At 52.1% G+C, this 19,856-nt stretch overlaps 1 protein-coding gene across 1 annotated transcript; it reads left to right on the plus strand.

Annotated features, from left to right (window-relative positions):
* Positions 1-1,912: 1,912 nt before the first annotated feature.
* On the plus strand, positions 1,913-16,693 carry LOC142908345 (uncharacterized). Its single transcript, XM_076058910.1, has 9 exons — positions 1,913-2,128; positions 4,044-4,211; positions 5,611-5,687; positions 6,504-6,696; positions 7,411-7,545; positions 8,247-8,512; positions 9,240-9,307; positions 9,996-10,252; positions 12,917-16,693. The coding sequence occupies exons 1-9, from the start codon at positions 2,008-2,010 to the stop codon at positions 13,939-13,941; spliced, it is 2,310 nt and encodes a 769-aa protein (XP_075915025.1). The 5' UTR covers positions 1,913-2,007; the 3' UTR covers positions 13,942-16,693.
* Positions 16,694-19,856: the final 3,163 nt, after the last annotated feature.

Genomic DNA, 19,856 nt, shown 5'->3' on the forward strand with positions numbered 1-19,856 from the left:
TATAATATAACGTGATTTTATTCGGATTGCATCACATTCTGATTACCTTACCCTCAGTGAGGTAATGTTACCTCACCTGAGGTAAAGTTATCTCACCTGAGGTAAAGTTACCTCTACCTAACGTAATGTTACCTCACTTGAGGTAAAGTTACCTCACCTGAGGTAAAGTTATCTCACCTGAGGTAAATTGAACTAACGTGGGGTAATGTTACCTCTACCTGAGGTAAAGTTACTTCACCTCAGGAAAAGTTACCTCAACTGAAGTAATTTAACTTCACCTACGGTAATGTTACCTCGCATGAGGTAAAGTTACCTCATTTGAGATACTGTTACTTTACCTGAGGTAAATTTACCTCGCCTAAGGTAAAGTTACCTCATCTGAGGTAAAGTTATCTCACCTGAGGTAAAGTTACCTCTACTTAACGTTATATTACATCACTTGAGGTAAAGCTACTTCACCTGAGGTAATGTTTCCTCTACCTGAAGTAAAGTTATCTCATCTGAGGTAAATTTACCTCGCCTAAGGTAAAGTTATCTCAACTGAGGTAAAGTTTCCTCTACCTGAGGTAAAGTTACCTCTCCTGAGGTAACGTTACCTCCCCTGAGGTAACGTTACCTCTCCTGAGGTAAAGTTACCTCTACCTAACGTAATGTTACCTCACTTGAGGTAAAGTTATCTCATTTGAGGTAAAGTTACCTCACCTGAGGTAAAGTTATCTCACCTGAGGTAAATTTAACTAACGTTGGGTAATGTTACCTCTACCTGAGGTAAAGTTACTTCACCTCAAGAAAAGTTACCTCACCTGAAGTAATTTTACTTCACCAAAGGTAATGTTACCTCGCATGAGGTAAAGTTATCTCTCTTGAGATGTTACTTCACCTGAGGTAATTTTACCTCTGCCTGAGGTAAAGTTACCTGGCCTGAGGTAAAGTTACCTCTGCCTGAGGTAAAGTTACCTCACCTGAGATAAAGTTACCTCTACCTAACGTAATGTTACCTCACTTGAGGTAAAGTAATCTCATTTGTGGTAAAGTTACCTCACCTGAGGTAAAGTTAGCTCACATGAGGTAAAGTTAGCTCACATGAGGTAAAGTTAGCTCACATGAGGTAAAGTTACCGCATCTGAGGTAAATTTAACTAACGTGGGGTAAAGTTACCTCTATCTGGAGCTAGTACGTCATGGTAGAGGTGGGGAGTCCTCACACTTTACCACAAAGACAAAGATCCCCCGTGTAGCCTCTAACAGGCTGTTAGTGAGCAGCACCCATTTAGGCTACCGGCACTGTGGCACACGAGGGGGTGGGTGGCCAGCACCACGCCCGGCCGCCTTTGTCTCCCCAGTGGCGATGTTCACACACCGCTACACCGGGTGCTCATTTGAGGCCGAGTCGACCTAGGGGACGAGGTCCCAGGACCGGTTCAGATGGTCGTCACCGCTGTTGGTGGTGGCCGTGAGCGGGAATGGAACTCGGGTCTCTGCCGGCTTCGTAGCGCAGCGCTCGGCCAACACCGGCGACGATCTTCTAACCCGGTCCTGGGCCTCGTCCCCTAGGTCGACTCAGCCTCAAATGAGCACCTTGTGTAGCGGTGTGTGAACATCGCCACTGGGGAGACAAAGGCGGCCGGGCGTGGTGCTGGCCACCCACCCCCTCGCGCTTTGTTCCGGCCTTCATAGGCGCTGCTCGCTAACAGCGCTTGCCCAGACAGTCTGTTAAGGCCACACGGGGGATCTTTGTCTCGTATCCCTGTGACTCGCTATCCGTGTGACTACATCTCCGTGACTCGCTATCCGTGTGACTCCATCTCCATGACTCGCTATCCGTGTGACGCCATCTCCGTGACTCGCTATCCGTGTGACTCCATCTCCGTGACTCGCTATCCGTGTGAGTCCATCTCCGTGACTCGCTATCCGTGTGACTCCGTCTCCGTGACTGCTTCTCCGTGACTGCGTCTGACCGTCGTCCGCGTCTCGTCCCCTCCGTGTCTCTGCGCCTCAGCAGCAGGAGATGGGCGACTTCCGAGACATCAGAGGCTTCTTCACCAAGGCCGAGTGGAGCGACCTGGCCGAGTGCGAGAAGCGGCGCTACAGGAACATCAAGCAGAACCACGCCGTCATGCTGAACCTCGGTGGGTACGGCAGGCCCGAGCCTCTTCACAAATAAACTAATTGTCGTAGTGATTATAATGATAATGAGACCAGAACGTCGTAGCAGAGTGCCATGCACGGGGCGCCACGGTGGCTATGAGATGTTAACTACCTCGCCTGGTATACAGGAGGTCGTGGGTTCGATGCCGACCCTGACGATGCCTGTCACATATCTGGAGTCTGCGTGTGTCTCTCCCTGGTGAGATGTTAACTACCTCGCCTGTTATACAGGATGTCGTGGGTTTGATGCCGACCCTGACGATGGCTGTCATATATCTGGAGTCTGCGTGTGTCTCTCCCCGGTGAGATGTTAACTACCTCGCCTGGTCTACAGGAGGTCGTGGGTTCGATGCCTGTCCTCTGGGTTGTTGCTCCACAATGTAGAATCAACATCACGCGTTTAACGTATTTGGCTGCTGCTGTAAATGTCCACGTGGTGAGCCACTTGGTTGAGCTGTCATTTGTGGCAGCCAGGTGGCTTCTGAAGAAGAAGCCGATAGCTCAGTGGACTTCACTTGGTGAAGTAAAAATAGATTTAGTTTGTGTATTGTGTCGTTGTAACTTTCCTGGCCCCGTGCCCCCTATGGGACATCTGTGAAAAAGAGCTTCATAGCTCATCGGATTCCTAATGTTGGAGAGTAAACCCACAACATTTACAAAAATAGTTTATTTTGTGTGTGTGTGTGATTTGTTTACCTTTCCTATACTTTGCACTCCTATCGTGTTTACTGTATTGCTTGGTGTTGTTGTAGCAGCCACATTATATAGATGAACGTAGTGGCGGTGGTACACCGTTACGCTGTGTAAAATAATCAGCACATTTTTGGCAATAATTACGTTTTTTTCCTCGCGATTCGAGACACCGGACAGAAGGATATTTCGGGTTGGTGGTGGTAGTGGTGGTGGTGCGTCAAAATCAGTTGTCGTGATGCCGTAGTGGCAGGAAGACGGAACGTGACACGAGCAGAATTGAACACGAAGCTTCGCAGTCTGTTGACGTACAGCGGCGCCCAGTCTGATGACGATCTGCTGCTCCGTGCTCCAGTCGTGCCCAGTGTGATGACGATCTGCTGCTCTGTGCTCCAGCGGCTGCTCCGTGCTCCAGCGGCAAGATTTGACTCCTCGTGCCCCTAGAGACTCGGTGGGACGGTTCCTCGATATGACTCGTGGTGTCGCCACCGCACGTTCGGAATGGGGGACGCGGCTGCTGAATCTGAGGGCAACTTCTGACGGAGAGTCCTGCAGCTCACTCAAGGGACGACAGCGACGCCGTCGGGACTGTGAAAAATAAGAATAGGTTTTACGCTTTAGGGGAATGAAACAGGAGGCGGTTAAGATGTTCAAACACCAGATAGATTGTAGCTTTTGCAAGGAATCAAGTTACCGCATTAACCACGCGTACTTGTGGCGAACACGACAAACAAACACTCTCTGATAATATTTAATCGTTGTCTTTGAAACTGATTGGTCTACCCCAGAGACAGCCTTCTTCATGGTCTAGTCTCACCAGTGTCAGACCAGAGAACAACACCAAAAGGCGACCGGTACAAAGACAATGCAGCATCGAGAGCATTGATAGCTCGGGATGAGCAGCTACATGACGGGACCTTTTTGCGAGTATCAAAGTGTGAAAAATAAAAATCGATTTTTCCCTTTCTGGCAATCAAACAGGAGGGAGGCGTTAAGATGTCCACACACCAAATAGATTATTCCTTTTGCAAGGAATCAAAGCTACTGCATTAACCACGCGTGCTTGTGGCGAACACGACAAACAAACACTCTCCGATAATAATCACATCGTCAGGACTGTGTTACGAGGAACCGGTGTGTCGCTATGCTGCACCGGTGTACCGCCAATACGTCCAAATAACAATGACCGACTGCCTCCTTGCGCAGGGATGAACCCGGCCCAGCCCGAGTTCATGCGCGCACGCGGCAAGCGCAGAGCGAGGAGGAATGGAGCGGAGTGCGGGCGGTCGAGCGACTCCGACGAGGAATGGACGAGGAGGAGGAAGAGGAAGGAGGTGGCGGTGCACGGAGGACGAAGAGGCGGAGGAGGCAAACGTAAAAGGGCGCTTGCACAGCGTGCAGAAACCCCCTGTAGACTCACACAGAGACCCCTGTAGACTCACGCAGAGACCCCCTTTAGACTCACACAGAGACCCCCTGTAGACTCATACAAAGACTCCCTGTAGACTCATACAGAGACTCCCTGTAGACTCATATAGAGACCCCCTGTAGACTCACACAGAGACCCCCTGTAGACTCACACAGAGACCCCTGTAGACTCACGCAGAGACCCCCTGTAGACTCATACAGAGACCCCCTGTAGACTCACACAGAGACCCCTGTAAACTCACACAGAGACCCCCTGTAGACTCACACAGAGACCCCCTGTAGACTCACACAGAGACCCCCTGTAGACTCACACAGAGACCCCCTGTAGACTCACACAGAGACCCCCTGTAGACTCACACAGAGACCCCTGTAGACTCACACAGAGACCCCTGTAGACTCACACAGAGACCCCCCGTAGACTCACACAGAGACCCCCTGTAGACTCACGCAGAGACCCCTGTAGACTCACACAGAGACCCCTGTAAACTCACACAGAGACCCCTGTAGACTCGCACAGAGACCCCCTGTAGACTCACACAGAGACCCCCTGTAGACTCACACAGAGACCCGTGTAGACTAACACAGAGACCCCCTGTAGACTCACACAGACCTGTGTAGACTCACACAGAGACCCCCTGTAGACTCACACAGAGACCCCTGTAAACTCACACAGAGACCCCTGTAGACTCACACAGGGACCCCTGTAGACTCACACAGAGGCCCCCTGTAGACTCACACAGAGACCCCCTGTAGACTCACACAGAGACCCCCTGTAGACTCACACAGAGCCCCCTGTAGACTCACACAGAGCGCCCTGTAGATTCACACAAAGACCCCTGTAGACTCATGCAGAGGCCCCCTGAAGACTCACGAAGAGACCCCCTGTAGACTCACACAGAGACCCCTGTAGACTCACACAGAGACCCCCAACCCATGGAACCTGGTTCTGTCCTGTGATAACAGTCTGTTAAGGCTGCACAAGGTAGATCATTAATTTATTTGTAAATATGTGAGTGAGTAAATGCCTGCATGCGTAAATACACACGTGGGTGTGTTCACACGTGTGTGCGTGTGTTAACGGGTATCCATGTGTTCACACACATGGACACGTGTGTGCGTGTGTTCACTTGTGTGCGTGTGTTCATGTGTGTGTGGGTTCACACGTGCGTGCGTGTGTTCACGTGTGTGTGCGTGTGTTCACACGTGTGTGCGTGTGTTCACGTGCGTGTGTTCACGTGTGTGCGTGTTTTCACGTGTGTGCGTGTGTTCACACGTGCGTGTGTTCACGTGTGTGTATTCACACGTGTGTGCGTGTGTTCACACGTGTGTGCGTGTGTTCACGCAGGAGGAGGCAAGGGGGCTGCTTCACGCTGGGCTACCGTGGGAGAGTCGCACGCGAGGGCAGCTCCCAGCAAGCGCAAGGTCTCTGTGCACAGCGCACGGCACTCCTCTCGTTACAGCTGCTGTTGTTGTTGTCTTTAGTTTGTTGACCTTCCCACGCACCTCCCATTAGCGAGGTTGGCTACGTACGGTGCCAAAGAAATTCAACATACGTACGGACTACTAAACACTACTATACCAGGGACGTGCGGTCAGGGGAGGCAGGCGAGGCTAGAGCCTCACCTGTCATATACTCCAATGAAAATAGCTGTTACGAAAAGTAAAAAAGAAATTCCACTGATCTGTGTTATAAATGTCATTTCTGTATGATTCCAATCATTACAGAGAGATGGTAACAGGCACGCACTTATTGCCCGCGCTCCATCCAGTTTCTGAGGGGTTGCGCAATCAGAGGGGAGGCTGAGCTCGTCGCTGCCTCACCTCTCGTCTCCCTGTATTAGCAGCGGATCTCCGCAAATTTGGCGATTTTGACGATCAAAATTATTGGAGTCGTACAGAAATGACGTAACACAGATCAGCGGAAGAATCTTAATTTGTATTTTATTACTTTTTACTTTTCGTAGAAGAGGCTTGGCCTGCCATACCCACCGAGGTTCAGCATGACGACGGCATGGTTCTGCTTGATGTATGGAATCAGATATACAGAATCAGAATATCAGAATTAGAATTTGTATTGTACTGGAGGAATCCGATGAGGTGTCAGGGTCGAGATCAAACCCGCGACCTCCTGCGTACCAGGCGAGGGAGTTAACATCTCCTAGCCACCGCTGGTCACCGCACCAACTCTGCCCCCCGCACCCCCTTCCGCCCCCTCACCCCACCGCCCCCTCCGCTCAGACTAAAGCGGAAGCCCTGGAGTACGTGTGGAGCATCTTGCAGGGCATGGAGGAGGAGCAGCAGCAGGAGGAGGAGTTCAGGGGATTTGAGCTGAGGGAGGTGCACAAGGCCAGGATGGCGATGTTCAGGCTGGAGCGCAGAGCCACCGCCTGCAAGGAGGCCCTGAGGGTGGTGCTCCAGAGGATACGTGGAGGTGCGTAGCCTGCAGCGGTGATTTCTATTCACACCGCAACTCCACGCTCCCCCTCTATTCTCACCGGAACTCCACGCTCCCCTCTATTCCCACCGCAACTCCACGCTCCCCTCTATTCTCACCGGAACTCCACACTCCCCTCTATTCTCACCGGAACTCCACACTCCCCTCTATTCTCACCGGAACTCCATACTCCCCTCTATTCTCACCGGAACTCCACACTCCCCTCTGTTCTCACCGGAACTCCACGCTCCCCTCTATTCCCACCGGAACTCGGCAATCTTCTGCTGCTGCTGATGGAAGTCGCCACTGCTGTTGATGCTACTGCTACATGTGCTCCCGTCAGTGCTGCTGCTGGTACTGATGCAGCCTATGAACCAAACAATGTTTATTTTACCAGGGTGAGCCCCACTGAGCTGTGTAGCTGTTTTTTCAGAAGCGTCCTGGCTATCACAAATGATAGCTCAAAGTAGTTGACTTTTCACCATCGTCATCACGTGGACATTTATAGCGGCCAAATTACCCTCAACGCGTGACGTCGATTCTGAACGTCGAGGGGAAAACCGGAGGACCCGGGGAAAAATCCACGCAACCACGTGGAGGTACAACACGCAGACTCCAAACATATAGCATGGGTCGTCAGGGTCGGGATGGAACCCACGACCTCCCGTACACCGGGAGAGGTGTTCAACATCTCGCCGCGTTTGCCCGCAGGCTCCTCCGTGCCGCCGGCCTCCTCCGCCCAGGCTGCGGCGGTGTCGCTCAGCGCTCGCTCTCGCTACGGCCTGCGGCAGCGCGAGAGGAAAGTCTACACAGAGGTGGAGGAGCCCCAGGACGACGACTTCTTCTGTGAGACCCCTGCTCCCTCTACCTCTCTCTTTCTCACTCTCACTCTGTTACTTTCTCACTCTCTGTCACTCTCTCTCACACTCTCACTTACTCACACTCTCACCTATCTCTCACTTTCTCACACTCTCTCTCACTGTCACTCTCTCTCTCTCACTGTCACTCTCTCTCACTCTCTCTCACTGTCACTCTCTCACTCTCTCTCTCACTGTCACTTTCTCACTCTCTCCCTCACTCACTGCCACTTACTCAAACTCTCACCTATCTCTCTCGCTTTGTTACAGTCTCACTGTCTCACACTCTCACCTATCTCTCTCACTTTGTTACACTCTCACTTTCTCACACTCTCACCTATCTCCCTCTATTGCTCCCGCGCTCTCACTCCATATATTCCACCTGCTCCCTCTCACTCTCTCCCCCTCGCCCTCCTTCTCACACGCTCCCTTTCTTGCACTCTCACTCACCTCTCTCTCTTTTGCTTCCTCGCTCAGGGATGCTGGCAGGTAGGGAGGGGAGGGATGCAGGGAGGGTTACAGGGGATACATCTCCGATGAGCGAGCTAAATAAGTTCACCATGCAGAGAGGGAGGGATGGAGGCATCTGTCTGGAGCGCTCCTCACCCTCTCACTCTCTCACAGTGCCACTGCTGCTGCTGCTACTGCGATTCGCCCCCCTCCTGCTGCTGCTGCTGCTGTGGCTCTCAGTCTGCGAGCTGTGCAGGGATTTCTACCTGGGGGAGTGCTCCGTGCACGGCCCGCCAGAGTTCATCGCGGACGCGGCCGTGGCCCCGGGAGTGGCCGACAGGGCCCGGCTCAGCCTGCCCCAGGGCCTCACCGTCGGCGCCTCCTCCATCGCCGGCGCCGGCCTCGGGGTGTGGAGCAACAGGAAGAAGCTGCCCAAGGGGGTGATGTTTGGGCCCTACCAGGGAGAGGTGTCTGAGGAGAACCCCGTGAGCGAGTACTGCTGGCTGGTGAGCTGCTGCTGATGCTGCTGCCACTGCCACTGCTGCAGCCTTCTCCTATTCCTACATCATCATCGACGTCGTGTGTGTGGAGAGGAGGCTCGTGAGGGAGATACAGAGAAACCCATAGCTTCACACAGTCACCCACAGACTCACACAGAAGAGACCCAGAGACTCGCACGGAGACCTAGAGACTCGCACAGGGACCCAAAGTCTCGCACAGAGCCCTAGAGGCTTGCACAGAGACCTAGAGACTCGCACAGAGACCCAAAGTCTCGCACAGAGACCCAGAGACTCACACAGAGACCCAGAGACTGGCACAGAGAGACCCAGAGACTTTCACAGAGACTCAAAGTCTCGCACAGAGACCCAGAGACTCACACAGAGACCCACAGATTCATAGAGAGACCCAAAATTTAACGTCATTATGAGTTCAACTTGTAACCCACAGCAGCCGCTCGCTCGCAAGGACAGAACAACTTCGATGCGCGAGGAGGAACCACAGACGCGTGGTTCCATCTCACGCGCTCCTTACGCAAAAATAAACCACGACACCTCGCCGCTGATCTCGTTTAAAATTCATTTCTTTAGAACTGCTCTTAGTGTTTAGTTTGTTGTCCTTCCCCCCGCACCTCCGATCAGCACGGTTGGCTACGTCCGGTACGAAAGAAGTTCAAGTTACGGTCCAACTCACATGAATTATCCGTGGATCTGCTCGTGTGCGTGTGTGTTTCAGATTTACAAAAACAAAAAGGATCGTGAATATGTTGATGCTCAGGATGAATCAAAATCAAATTGGATGAGGTGATTCGTGTCTTAAGGACCACTACACAGAGAGACCAGAACCACTCCACACAGAGACCAGAACCACTACAGAGACCAGAACCACCAAACAGAGACCAGAACCACCACACAGAGACCAGAACCACTACACACAGAGACCAGAACCACCACACACAGAGACCAGAACCACTACACATAGACCAGAACCACGACACACAGAGACCAGAACCACTACACACAGAGACCAGCACTACTACATACAGAAACCAGAACCACTACAGAGACCAGAACCACCACACAGAGACCAGAACCACGACACAGAGACCAGAACCACTATACAGAGACCAGAACCACCACACACAGAGACCAGAACCACCACACACAGAGACCAGAACCACTACAGAGACCAGAACTACTACACACAGACCAGAACCAGTACACACAGAGACCAGAACCACTACACATAGAGACCTGAACCACGACACACAGAGACCAGAACCACCACACACAGAGACCAGAACCACCACACACAGAGACCAGAACCACTGCACCCAGAGACCCTGGGCCTCCCCTTGGTCGACTCTGCATCAAATGAGCACCCGGTACTGAGCGTGGTTCCAGCCCCACCACCCCCACGTAGCGCCCAGTGCCGGCCCTTAATAGGCGCTCGCTAACGGCCCCACCCCGCCCCCCGCGTCTGCCCCCGCAGGTTCGTCAACTGCGCGAGGAATGAGCAGGAGCAGAACCTGGTGGCCTTCCAGCACCGGGGGCAGATTTACTACCGCACGTTCCGTGCCGTGGGGCCCGGCTCTGAGCTGCTGGTCTGGTACGGCGAGGAGTTCGCCCAGGAGCTGGGCATCGCCTGCGAGGCCGGGCCCTCGCGACGCAGCAGCAGCAGCGAGTTGGCTCCCAGGGCCACCGCCAGAGACCTGCAGCCCGTGCAGCCTCCACCAAGCGAGGAACACTGTGAGCACCGCTCACCAGAGACTCACCACTGCTCACCAGACTATAGCCACCACTCACCAGACTATAGCCACCACTCACCAGAGATGATAGCCACCACTCACCAGAGATGATAGCCACCACTCACCAGAGATGATAGCCACCACTCACCAGAGATGATAGCCACCACTCACCAGCAATGATAGCCACCACTCACCAGAGATGATAGCTACCGCTCACCAGAGATGATAGCCACCACTCACCAGAGATGATAGCCACCACTCACCGGAGATGATAGCCACCACTCACCAGAGATGATAGCCACCACTCACCAGCAATGATAGCCACCACTCACCAGAGATGATAGCTTCCGCTCACCAGAGATGACAGCAACCACTCACCAGAGATGATAGCCAACGCTCAGCAGAGATGATAGCCACCACACACCATAGATGATAGCCATCACTCACCAGAGATGATAGCCACCACTCACCAGAGATGATAGCCACCACTCACCAGAGATGATAACCACCACTCACCAGAGATGATAGCCACCACTCACCAGAGATGATAGCCACCACTCACCAGAGATGATAGCCACCACTCACCAGAGATGATAGCCACCACTCACCAGAAATAATAGCCACCTCACCAGAGATGATAGCCACCACTCACCAGAGGTGATAGCCACCACTCACCAGAGATGATAGCCACCGCTCACCAGAGATGATAGCCACCACTCACCAGCAATGATAGCCACCACTCACCAGAGGTGATAGCCACCACTCACCAGAGATGATAGCCACCACTCACCAGCAATGATAGCCACCACTCACCAGAGATGATAGCTACCGCTCACCAGAGATGATAGCCACCACTCACCAGAGATGATAGCCACCACTCACCAGAGATGATAGCCACCACTCACCAGAGGTGATAGCCACCACTCACCAGAGATGATAGCCACCGCTCACCAGAGATGATAGCCACCACTCACCAGCAATGATAGCCACCACTCACCAGAGATGATAGCCACCACTCACCAGAGATGATAGCCACCACTCACCAGCAATGATAGCCACCACTCACCAGAGATGATAGCTACCGCTCACCAGAGATGATAGCCACCACTCACCAGAGATGATAGCCACCACTCACCGGAGATGATAGCCACCACTCACCAGAGATGATAGCCACCACTCACCAGCAATGATAGCCACCACTTACCAGAGATGATAGCTTCTGCTCACCAGAAATGACAGCAACCACTCACCAGAGATGATAGCCACCGCTCAGCAGAGATGATAGCCACCACACACCATAGATGATAGCCATCACTCACCAGAGATGATAGCCACCACTCAACAGAGATGATAGCCGCCACTCACCAGAGATGATAACCACCACTCACCAAAGATGATAGCCACCACTCACCAGAGATGATAGCCACCACTCACCAGAGATGATAGCCACCACTCACCAGAGATGATAGCCACCACTCACCAGAAATAATAGCCACCTCACCAGAGCTGATAGCCACCACTCATCAGAGATGATAGCCACCACTCACCAGATATGATAGCCACCACTCACCAGACATGATAGCCACCACTCACCAGAGATGATAGCCACCACTCTCCAGAGATGATAGCTACCACTCACCAGAGATGATAGCCACCACTCACCAGAGATGATAGCCCCTGCTCACCAGAGATGATAGCCACCACTCACCAGAGATGATAGCCACCACTCACCAGAGATGATAGCCACCACTCACCAGCAATGATAGCCACCACTCACCAGAGGTGATAGCCACCACTCACCAGAGATGATAGCCACCGCTCACCAGAGATGATAGCCACCACTCACCAGCAATGATAGCCACCACTCACCAGAGGTGATAGCCACCACTCACCAGAGATGATAGCCACCACTCACCAGAGATAATAGCCACCACTCAACAGAGATGATAGCCACCACTCACCAGCAATGATAGCCACCACTCACCAGAGATGATAGTCACCACTCACCAGGGATGATAGCCACCACTCACCAGAGACGATAGCCACCAATCACCAGAGATGATAGCCAACGCTCACCAGAGATGATAGCCATCACTCGCCAGAGATGATAGCCACTGCTCACCAGACTATAGCCACCACTCACCAGAGATGATAGCCACTGCTCACCAGAGATTATAGGCACCACCCACACTGATAAGGTGCAAGTTAGTAACTGGTGTGGTGTGTAGTAGTAAACATCGCCACTGAGAAGACAAAGGCGGCCATGTGTGGTGCTGGCCACCCTCCCACTCGTGTGCCGTGCTGGCCTTCATCGGTGCCCGATAACAACACTTGTCCCAAAAGTGTATACAGGCTAGACGGGGGTTCTTTGTCTCTGTGTGTGTATATAGAATGGAGCCCACTGCACTACGAACCCGGCCACCTGAGTTCGATTCCCACTCACGGTCAAAGTCAGTGGTGAATGTTTAGGCCTCCCCTAGGTTGACTCAGCCTCAAATGAATACCTAGCTTAAACGTGGAAACATCGCCACTGGAGAGACAAAAGCGGCCGGGCCTGGTGTTGGCCACCTACTCCCTCTTGTGCCATGCCGGCCTTCATAGGTACTCGCAAACAGCACTTGCCCAACAGTCTGATATGGCTGTTGGGGACCTTTACCTTTATATATACACACACACACACGTGTTCAAGAGTGTTCATGTCTAGGTGTTGGTGTGTGCGTCTTGTGCCTCTGGGATGACGCAGGTGGAGTGGGTGTGGAGGTCACAAGGCTGCCGTGTCCTGCCTGCAACCGTCAGTTCATCTGCCGCTCTAGTCTAGAGCATCACGTGCAGAAAAGACACGCCCCTAAGCCCAGTAACAAAAGTCATCAGTGTGACCAATGTCCATACAGCACAGACCGCAAGAGTAGCTTGAAGATACACCAGAGAACACACACGGGAGAGAAACCGTTCAAGTGCACCGTGTGTGAGAAGGCGTTTGCACAACTACCAGATCTTCACAGGCACCAGAGAACACACACGGGAGAGAAGCCGTTCAAGTGCACCGTGTGTGAGAAGGCGTTTGCAGACCCATCAACTCTTCACAGGCACCAGAGAACACACACGGGAGAGAAGCCGTTCAAGTGCACCGTGTGTGAGAAGGCGTTTGCACAACTACCAGATCTTCACAGGCACCAGAGAACACACACGGGAGAGAAGCCGTTCAAGTGCACCGTGTGTGAGAAGGCGTTTGCACAACTACCACATCTTCACAGCCACCAGAGAACACACACGGGAGAGAAGCCGTTCAAGTGCACCGTGTGTGAGAAGGCGTTTGCACGGCTATCAACTCTTCACAGCCACCAGAGAACACACACGGGAGAGAAGCCGTTCAAGTGCACCGTGTGTGAGAAGGCGTTTGCACGGCCATCAACTCTTCACAGCCACCAGAGAACACACACGGGAGAGAAGCCGTTCAAGTGCACCGTGTGTGAGAAAGCGTTTGCAGACCCATCCAGTCTTCACAGCCATCAGAGAACACACACGGGAGAGAAGCCGTTCAAATGCACCGTGAGTGAGAAGGCGTTTGCACGGCCATCAACTCTTCACAGCCACCAGAGAACACACACCGGCCAGAATGCATTTTCTCATCCACGTGGAAACAGAAAAGTCAGCCATCCTGAGCACAAAGCGCACAACGCCGAGCTGTGAATTAGTTTCCAACAACAGGCCACGTGATTAGCCGAGGCTGTGCCACTCTTGAAACTGATTTTGAATGTGAACACGGAAACCTACGGAATCCTCCTACACCTGCCTCACACCCTGTGGGGGGCGGGAGATTAAACCGACCCGGCCACCCCTCGATTGCAAGTGCGGAGTTCTCGGTACCAACCACTGCACGTCCCCCACCTCCACCCCCACCACCTGGGGGTCCCTGTGTGTGTGAGTGTGCAGAGTCCCCCGTGCAGAGCTGCACTGTTGTTACCCTAGAGGGGGGCACCGCAGGGCGATCCACCTACAGATACCCCAGTCTGCACGTCTCCCGCCGGTCTCCGTGAGCACCGCGTGCCGTCTCGTAGCCCTGCCCCGTGCGACGTACGTACAGTACGTACAGTGCGTACCCATCCAGCGGTAGGCCGAACCGCGGCCGATGACGAAGGCGGCGTCCGCTCACGAATCTCCGTGCACTCAGTCCCGTAGCCCCGAGCCATCGCTCGCGCGATATTCACTTTGCTGCTGAGAGGAAAGCTACGGGGAGGAGGTGGGGGGGTGGGGGGTTGGTAGGAGAGGACATCTGTGGAACGGCTGGAGATCTGCGGAGAAGAGCTTCACAGCTCATCGGATTCCTGCGGTCTGAAAAAAAATATTCTGAGATGGCGTTTGGGGGGGTGTAGGCATGAGTGGGGCATCTGCACTTGGATCGCCCTGCGTGTTGTTGCTGCTGCCTCCCCCGTTGAAAATGTTCCCGGCGTGAACTTCGCCCTTTGCCGTTGCGACGACGCCGCTCGCAGTGCGTGAACGTCGTCGTCGGAACAACGAAACGCAGTGAGAACTAAAGTAACTTTATCGGTAGCGAGGCTCCCACAGGGCCACGCGGGGCAGGGAGCGTGGCACAGTTTTGGCGCCGGCTAGCGCAGAGTGGCGGCGGTCGTGTCGCTACGCTTCTCTGCGGTGAGCAACGACGTCTTGATAACAACAACAGCAGCAGCCGCTCGCTCAATTCGTGGGATTCTGTGGTGAATGGTGACACCCACCCTGTAACTCTGCGGATGTCTCGGACGAGTGAAAGTGTTGAGAGATTCTCTGCATCGTCCCGGTTGCTCGCGTGTCGTCGCACGGTGGTGGCGCGCGTTGACTCTTACACGGTTAAGAAAGTTGAGCGTTAGTTTGTGATTCTGTTTAAAATTATATATATACATACTTAAACTAACAAAAATAATCTTGGGATTTTACCAAGTAAGGTCCAACTGGATACGTAGTGGCTCTTTTATCAGACGCTACCACCTGGCCATCACAAATGAAAGCTCAGCGAAGTGGCTCATCATTGTGTGGACATTGATTGCGACCAGATACTCTGATTGCGTGATCTCGATTGTAAATGTCGAGGGAAAATCCGGAGGACCTGGAGAAAAATCCACACGATCACAGGGAGAGAGAGAGAGACGCGCAAACTCAAAATATACAGCAGGCATCAGGGTCGGAATCGAACCAACGATCTCCTGTATACCAGGAGAGGTGGTTAACATCTCAACATGCGTTCAGAGTATTTGGCTGCTGTAAATGTCACGTGACAAGCCATTTCGGTGCGCCGCCGTCATTTGTGATAGGCAGGTCGCTACCACACAGCTCAGTGGAGGCCTTACCTGGAAAAGTAAAGTGAAGTAAAAAAACAAAAACCTGCTGTTGAGAATGACCTCACCGGACCGGTGGAGGCAGCGCTGACGTCTTGGTCCCAGTTGGCAGCGCCGGCGTCTCGTTGGTTGTGAAGGCAGCCCAGCTCACACAGCCCGTGCCGGTGTCTCCAGGAGGTCCCAGCGACTTGCTCTGTGTCAGTGTCTCCAGGAGGTGGGAGCGACTTGCTCTGTGGTGACACTTTTCCGTGACAAAGGTTTGGTCTTTGTTGTTATTGGGTTCGAGATCTCGTAAACATAAACATTGTGTCGTTAATTCTAGATTTGAAGCTTTCGTGACTGCAAGGATCCATACTCTTTGGTTCTATTCGGTAAAGTAACGTAGGTAAAAAATAAATAAACAAAAATCACGACGTTTCGGCCACAACACAAGTGGCCTTCATCAGGTGAAGGGACCAACCTGTCCAGAGGACAGCGTTGGAGTGAAAAAGTCAAGCGCAGGTCGCCTCCTTTAAGCTGTGAATGGGTAAACAGAAAAAACGCTTTGACAAAGGAATTATCATAAAATGTAAAGCTGTGCAAGCTCGCAAATAGCATCAAAAATACAGTAGCACCACCGTGAGAGTTTGGGATGCCACTAATTGAATGAACATACTGTACCATTAAAAATTCCTTTAACGTTTTGTTCGATTTGGAACATCTTTCCAATGGTTGCTTAATTTGAAGCCATCTTCTCGGTTGAAATTGTGACTGTGTTTGTTAATCTGAATTGCCTCGTGAACAAATCTCTGATAGAAACCCGTGGGTTTACATAGAACCTTGGTATCGGAGAAAACTATATCGTGATCACCCACAGCGTTGTAACAGTGATCAGCCACGCCAGAAAAATTCGTTCTGCCATGTTTCAAATCTGATTTGGGCTCGCGAATTCGGTCAGAGACATGTCGTTTCGTTTCCCCGATATAGCAGTCACCACAGGTGCAGATCAATTTGTAAACTCCAGGGTACTGTAAGTCAGGAATGACATCCTTCACGGAAGGGATCAGGTCACGGATTTTGTGTACTGTATTGAACCGGACCAGGATCTTGTGTTTGTTTAGAATTTTGGAGATCTTTTTACTAACGCCTGCTATATATGGTAGTGTGATGGTTTTGATCGGAGTATCAAGTGGTTGTTTCTGTATGGAGGGAGAAACAGCTTGGCGGATGGTACGGTCAGAGTATCCATTCCTTTTGAGGGTCAGATGTACATGTTTTAATTCACTGGTCAAGTGGTGTTGGTCCGAAATTCAATGAGCCCTGTGGTATAACGTTTTGATGAGATAATTATTTTGTGTCGGGTGGTGGTGGGAATCAGGTTTCAAGTAGGAATCTGTGTGGGTGGGTTTCCTGTAGACAGAATGTCCCAATGAGCCATCAGGTCTCCTCTCAAACAGAACATCCAAGAATGGCAGCTTGCCATCTTTCTTCACTTCCATGGTGAATTTGATGGCGGGGTGTCTGGAATTGATGTGGTCTAGGAAAAGGTTCAAAGCTGGGAGGCCATGTGGCCAAATGACGAAAGTGTCATCCACATATCTCTTCCACAGGGAAGAGATATGTGATTCCCACCACCACCCGACGCAAAATAATTATTTCATCAAAACGTTATACCACAGGGCTCATTGCATTTCGGACCAACACCACTTGACCAGTGAATTAAAACATGTACATCTGACCCTCAAAAGGAATGGATACTCTGACCGTACCATCCGCCAAGCTGTTTCTCCCTCCATACAGAAACAACCACTTGATACTCCGATCAAAACCATCACACTACCATATAAAGCAGGCGTTAGTAAAAAGATCTCCAAAATTCTAAACAAACACAAGATCCTGGTCCGGTTCAATACAGTACACAAAATCCGTGACCTGATCCCTTTCGTGAAGGATGTCATTCCTGACTTACAGTACCCCGGAGTTTACAAATTGATCTGCACCTGTGGTGACTGCTATATCGGGGAGACGAAACGACATGTCTCTGACCGAATTCGCGAGCACAAATCAGATTTGAAACACGGCAGAACGAATTCTTCTGCCATGGCTGATCACTGTTACAACGCTGTGGGTGATCACGATATAGTCTTCTCCGATACCAAGGTTCTATTTAAACCCACGGGTTTCTATCAGATATTTTTTCACGAGGCAATTCAGATTTACAAACACAGACACAATTTCAACCGAGAAAATGGCTTCAAATTAAGCAACCATTGGAAAGATGTTCTAAATCGAACCAAACGTTAAAGGAATTTTTAATGGTACAGTATGTTCATTCAATTAGCGGCATCCCAAACTCTCACGGTGGTGCTAATGTATTTTTGATGCTATTTGCGAGCTTGCACAGCTTTACATTTTATGATAATTCCTTTGTCAAGGCGTTTTTTCTGTTTACCCACTCACAGCTTAAAGGAGGCGACCTGTGCTTGACTTTTTTCACTCCAACGCTGTCTTCTTGGACAGGTTGGTCCCTTCACCTGATGAAGGCCACTTGTGTTGTGGCCGAAACGTCGTGATTTTTGGTTTTTTTTTTTACCTACGTGACTTTACCGAATAGAACCAAAGGGTATTGTGTCGTTAACCCACCATCACCCACCACCATCGCCTGACATGGCCAGTCAGGGTTTGTCACGTAAACGAAACGTGCCAATTGGTTACCGACTTCAGCACACACGGCGCTTGCGTGTCGGGGAGAGTGAACCCACCACAGCGTTTACAATTCGAGTACCGGTGACGTTTCGCCGGCGATTACAAACACCGGCGACCGGCTTCATCGGGCGACGTGCCAGGATTGTGATCCAATGCCATCTAACCCGGCGGCAACGACGACAAAAACCTTCGTCGCAGATACCGCCGGTCGCGAGAGACCGCGCGTGGCGCTTTGTGTTGCCGTCGCGTTGCCGCGAATCGTCGAAGCGCGTTCACGGTCCGTCGTTCTCCCGCAACGCGGCGGTGGTTGTTGCGTTCCTGAAGAACAACCGCGTTGTGGAGAAATAATATAAACTATAGGGGGGGTGGGGGGGGTGAAGCGTGGTCCGCGATAACACGCGAGATGATGGGCAAGACAGAGGCGGGACTAAGACCGAGGCGCGTGGGTAGCGTCTAGAAGCATCCAGCAGCATCCCAACGCCTCCTCTTCGTTGCGACGCCGCTACGCCGAGGGCAGCCGCACGTAGAACCGCTTACTCCTACTCGCGTTGAGACGTAGTTCCGTTCGCTCGGTCGCGTCGCATCCAATCCGCGTCCTCGTTACGGACGGCGTGTGTCCCCTTACGATACATTCACGGCGTTACGTCGTCCAGTTGGCGTCGTTAGAACTAACACGCGGCGTTGTAGCGGAACCAGACTGTACCCGTTGTCTCCTGCTGTTCAACGCTGAGGCCGCATCGACCGTTCCAATAGTCGCTGTAGCCATTGCGAGCCCCAAGCTGTTGTTGGCTCCCGGCTCTTAAACTCGCGTTTTTCTGGATTTTCTTGTTGTTATTCTGTCTCTCGCTGTTCAAATAAACCTACCGTTAAAATTATAGACTGATCATTTCTTTTGTCAGTGGGCAAACGTACAAAATCAGCAGGGGATCAAATGCTTTTTTCCCCCTCACTGTCATCTGTAATCGTTACACACAGCAGCACCTGGTCACAACTGCTCGCCGCTGATCCTAACAACACCAATCCTAGTCGTCATCCCTGCACGTCAAGGATGGTAAAACTATGACCCAACAAACTTACACATCACACTGTCCTACAGACTTCACTTCACACGCCCCTACAGACTTCACTTCACACGCTCCTACAGACTTCACTTCACACGCCCCTACAGAGTTGTGTTGGTCACGTGCCTACCTTTCCTATACTCTGCACTCCCATGGTGTTTATTGTATTGTGTTTGTTGTTGTGGCGTTCTGACCCCGTGCACCTACTGTGGACGTCTGTGGATAATAAAGAGCTTCACAGCTCATCGGATTCCTCCTCCAGAATAAAAAAAATAAACTTAAAAACTCTGATGACGTCACTGCGTGGTGACGTCACGCGTCTCGCCCCCCCCACTCCCCCGTTACCCCCCACCCCTCCCACCCGCGATGCCCCCCCCCACTCCCCCGTTACCCCCCACTCACCCCCACCCCCGATGCCCCCTCCCCCCACCCCCCACTCCCCCCCACCACCACCAACCGCCGCCATTGGCCACTCAGTGACGGTGACGTCCACCCGGCGCCTGTGCCAGGCTGGGTGCACTTCGAGGCT

The sequence above is a fragment of the Petromyzon marinus genome (genome assembly GCF_048934315.1).
Source record: "Petromyzon marinus isolate PM22_M1 ecotype Great Lakes invasive population chromosome 80 unlocalized genomic scaffold, UKy_Petmar_22M1.pri1.0 chr80_unloc.3, whole genome shotgun sequence".
Taxonomy (NCBI): domain Eukaryota; kingdom Metazoa; phylum Chordata; class Hyperoartia; order Petromyzontiformes; family Petromyzontidae; genus Petromyzon; species Petromyzon marinus.

Coding starts and splice junctions, on each gene's coding strand:
- LOC142908345 (XM_076058910.1), top strand. CDS start 2,008: ATGGGCGACTTCCGAGACATCAGAGGCTTCTTCACCAAGGCCGAGTGG. Junction 6,697..7,410: donor GCTCCAGAGGATACGTGGAG/GTGCGTAGCCTG, acceptor GTTTGCCCGCAG/GCTCCTCCGTGCCGCCGGCC. Junction 8,513..9,239: donor TGAGCGAGTACTGCTGGCTG/GTGAGCTGCTGC, acceptor TGTGTGTTTCAG/ATTTACAAAAACAAAAAGGA.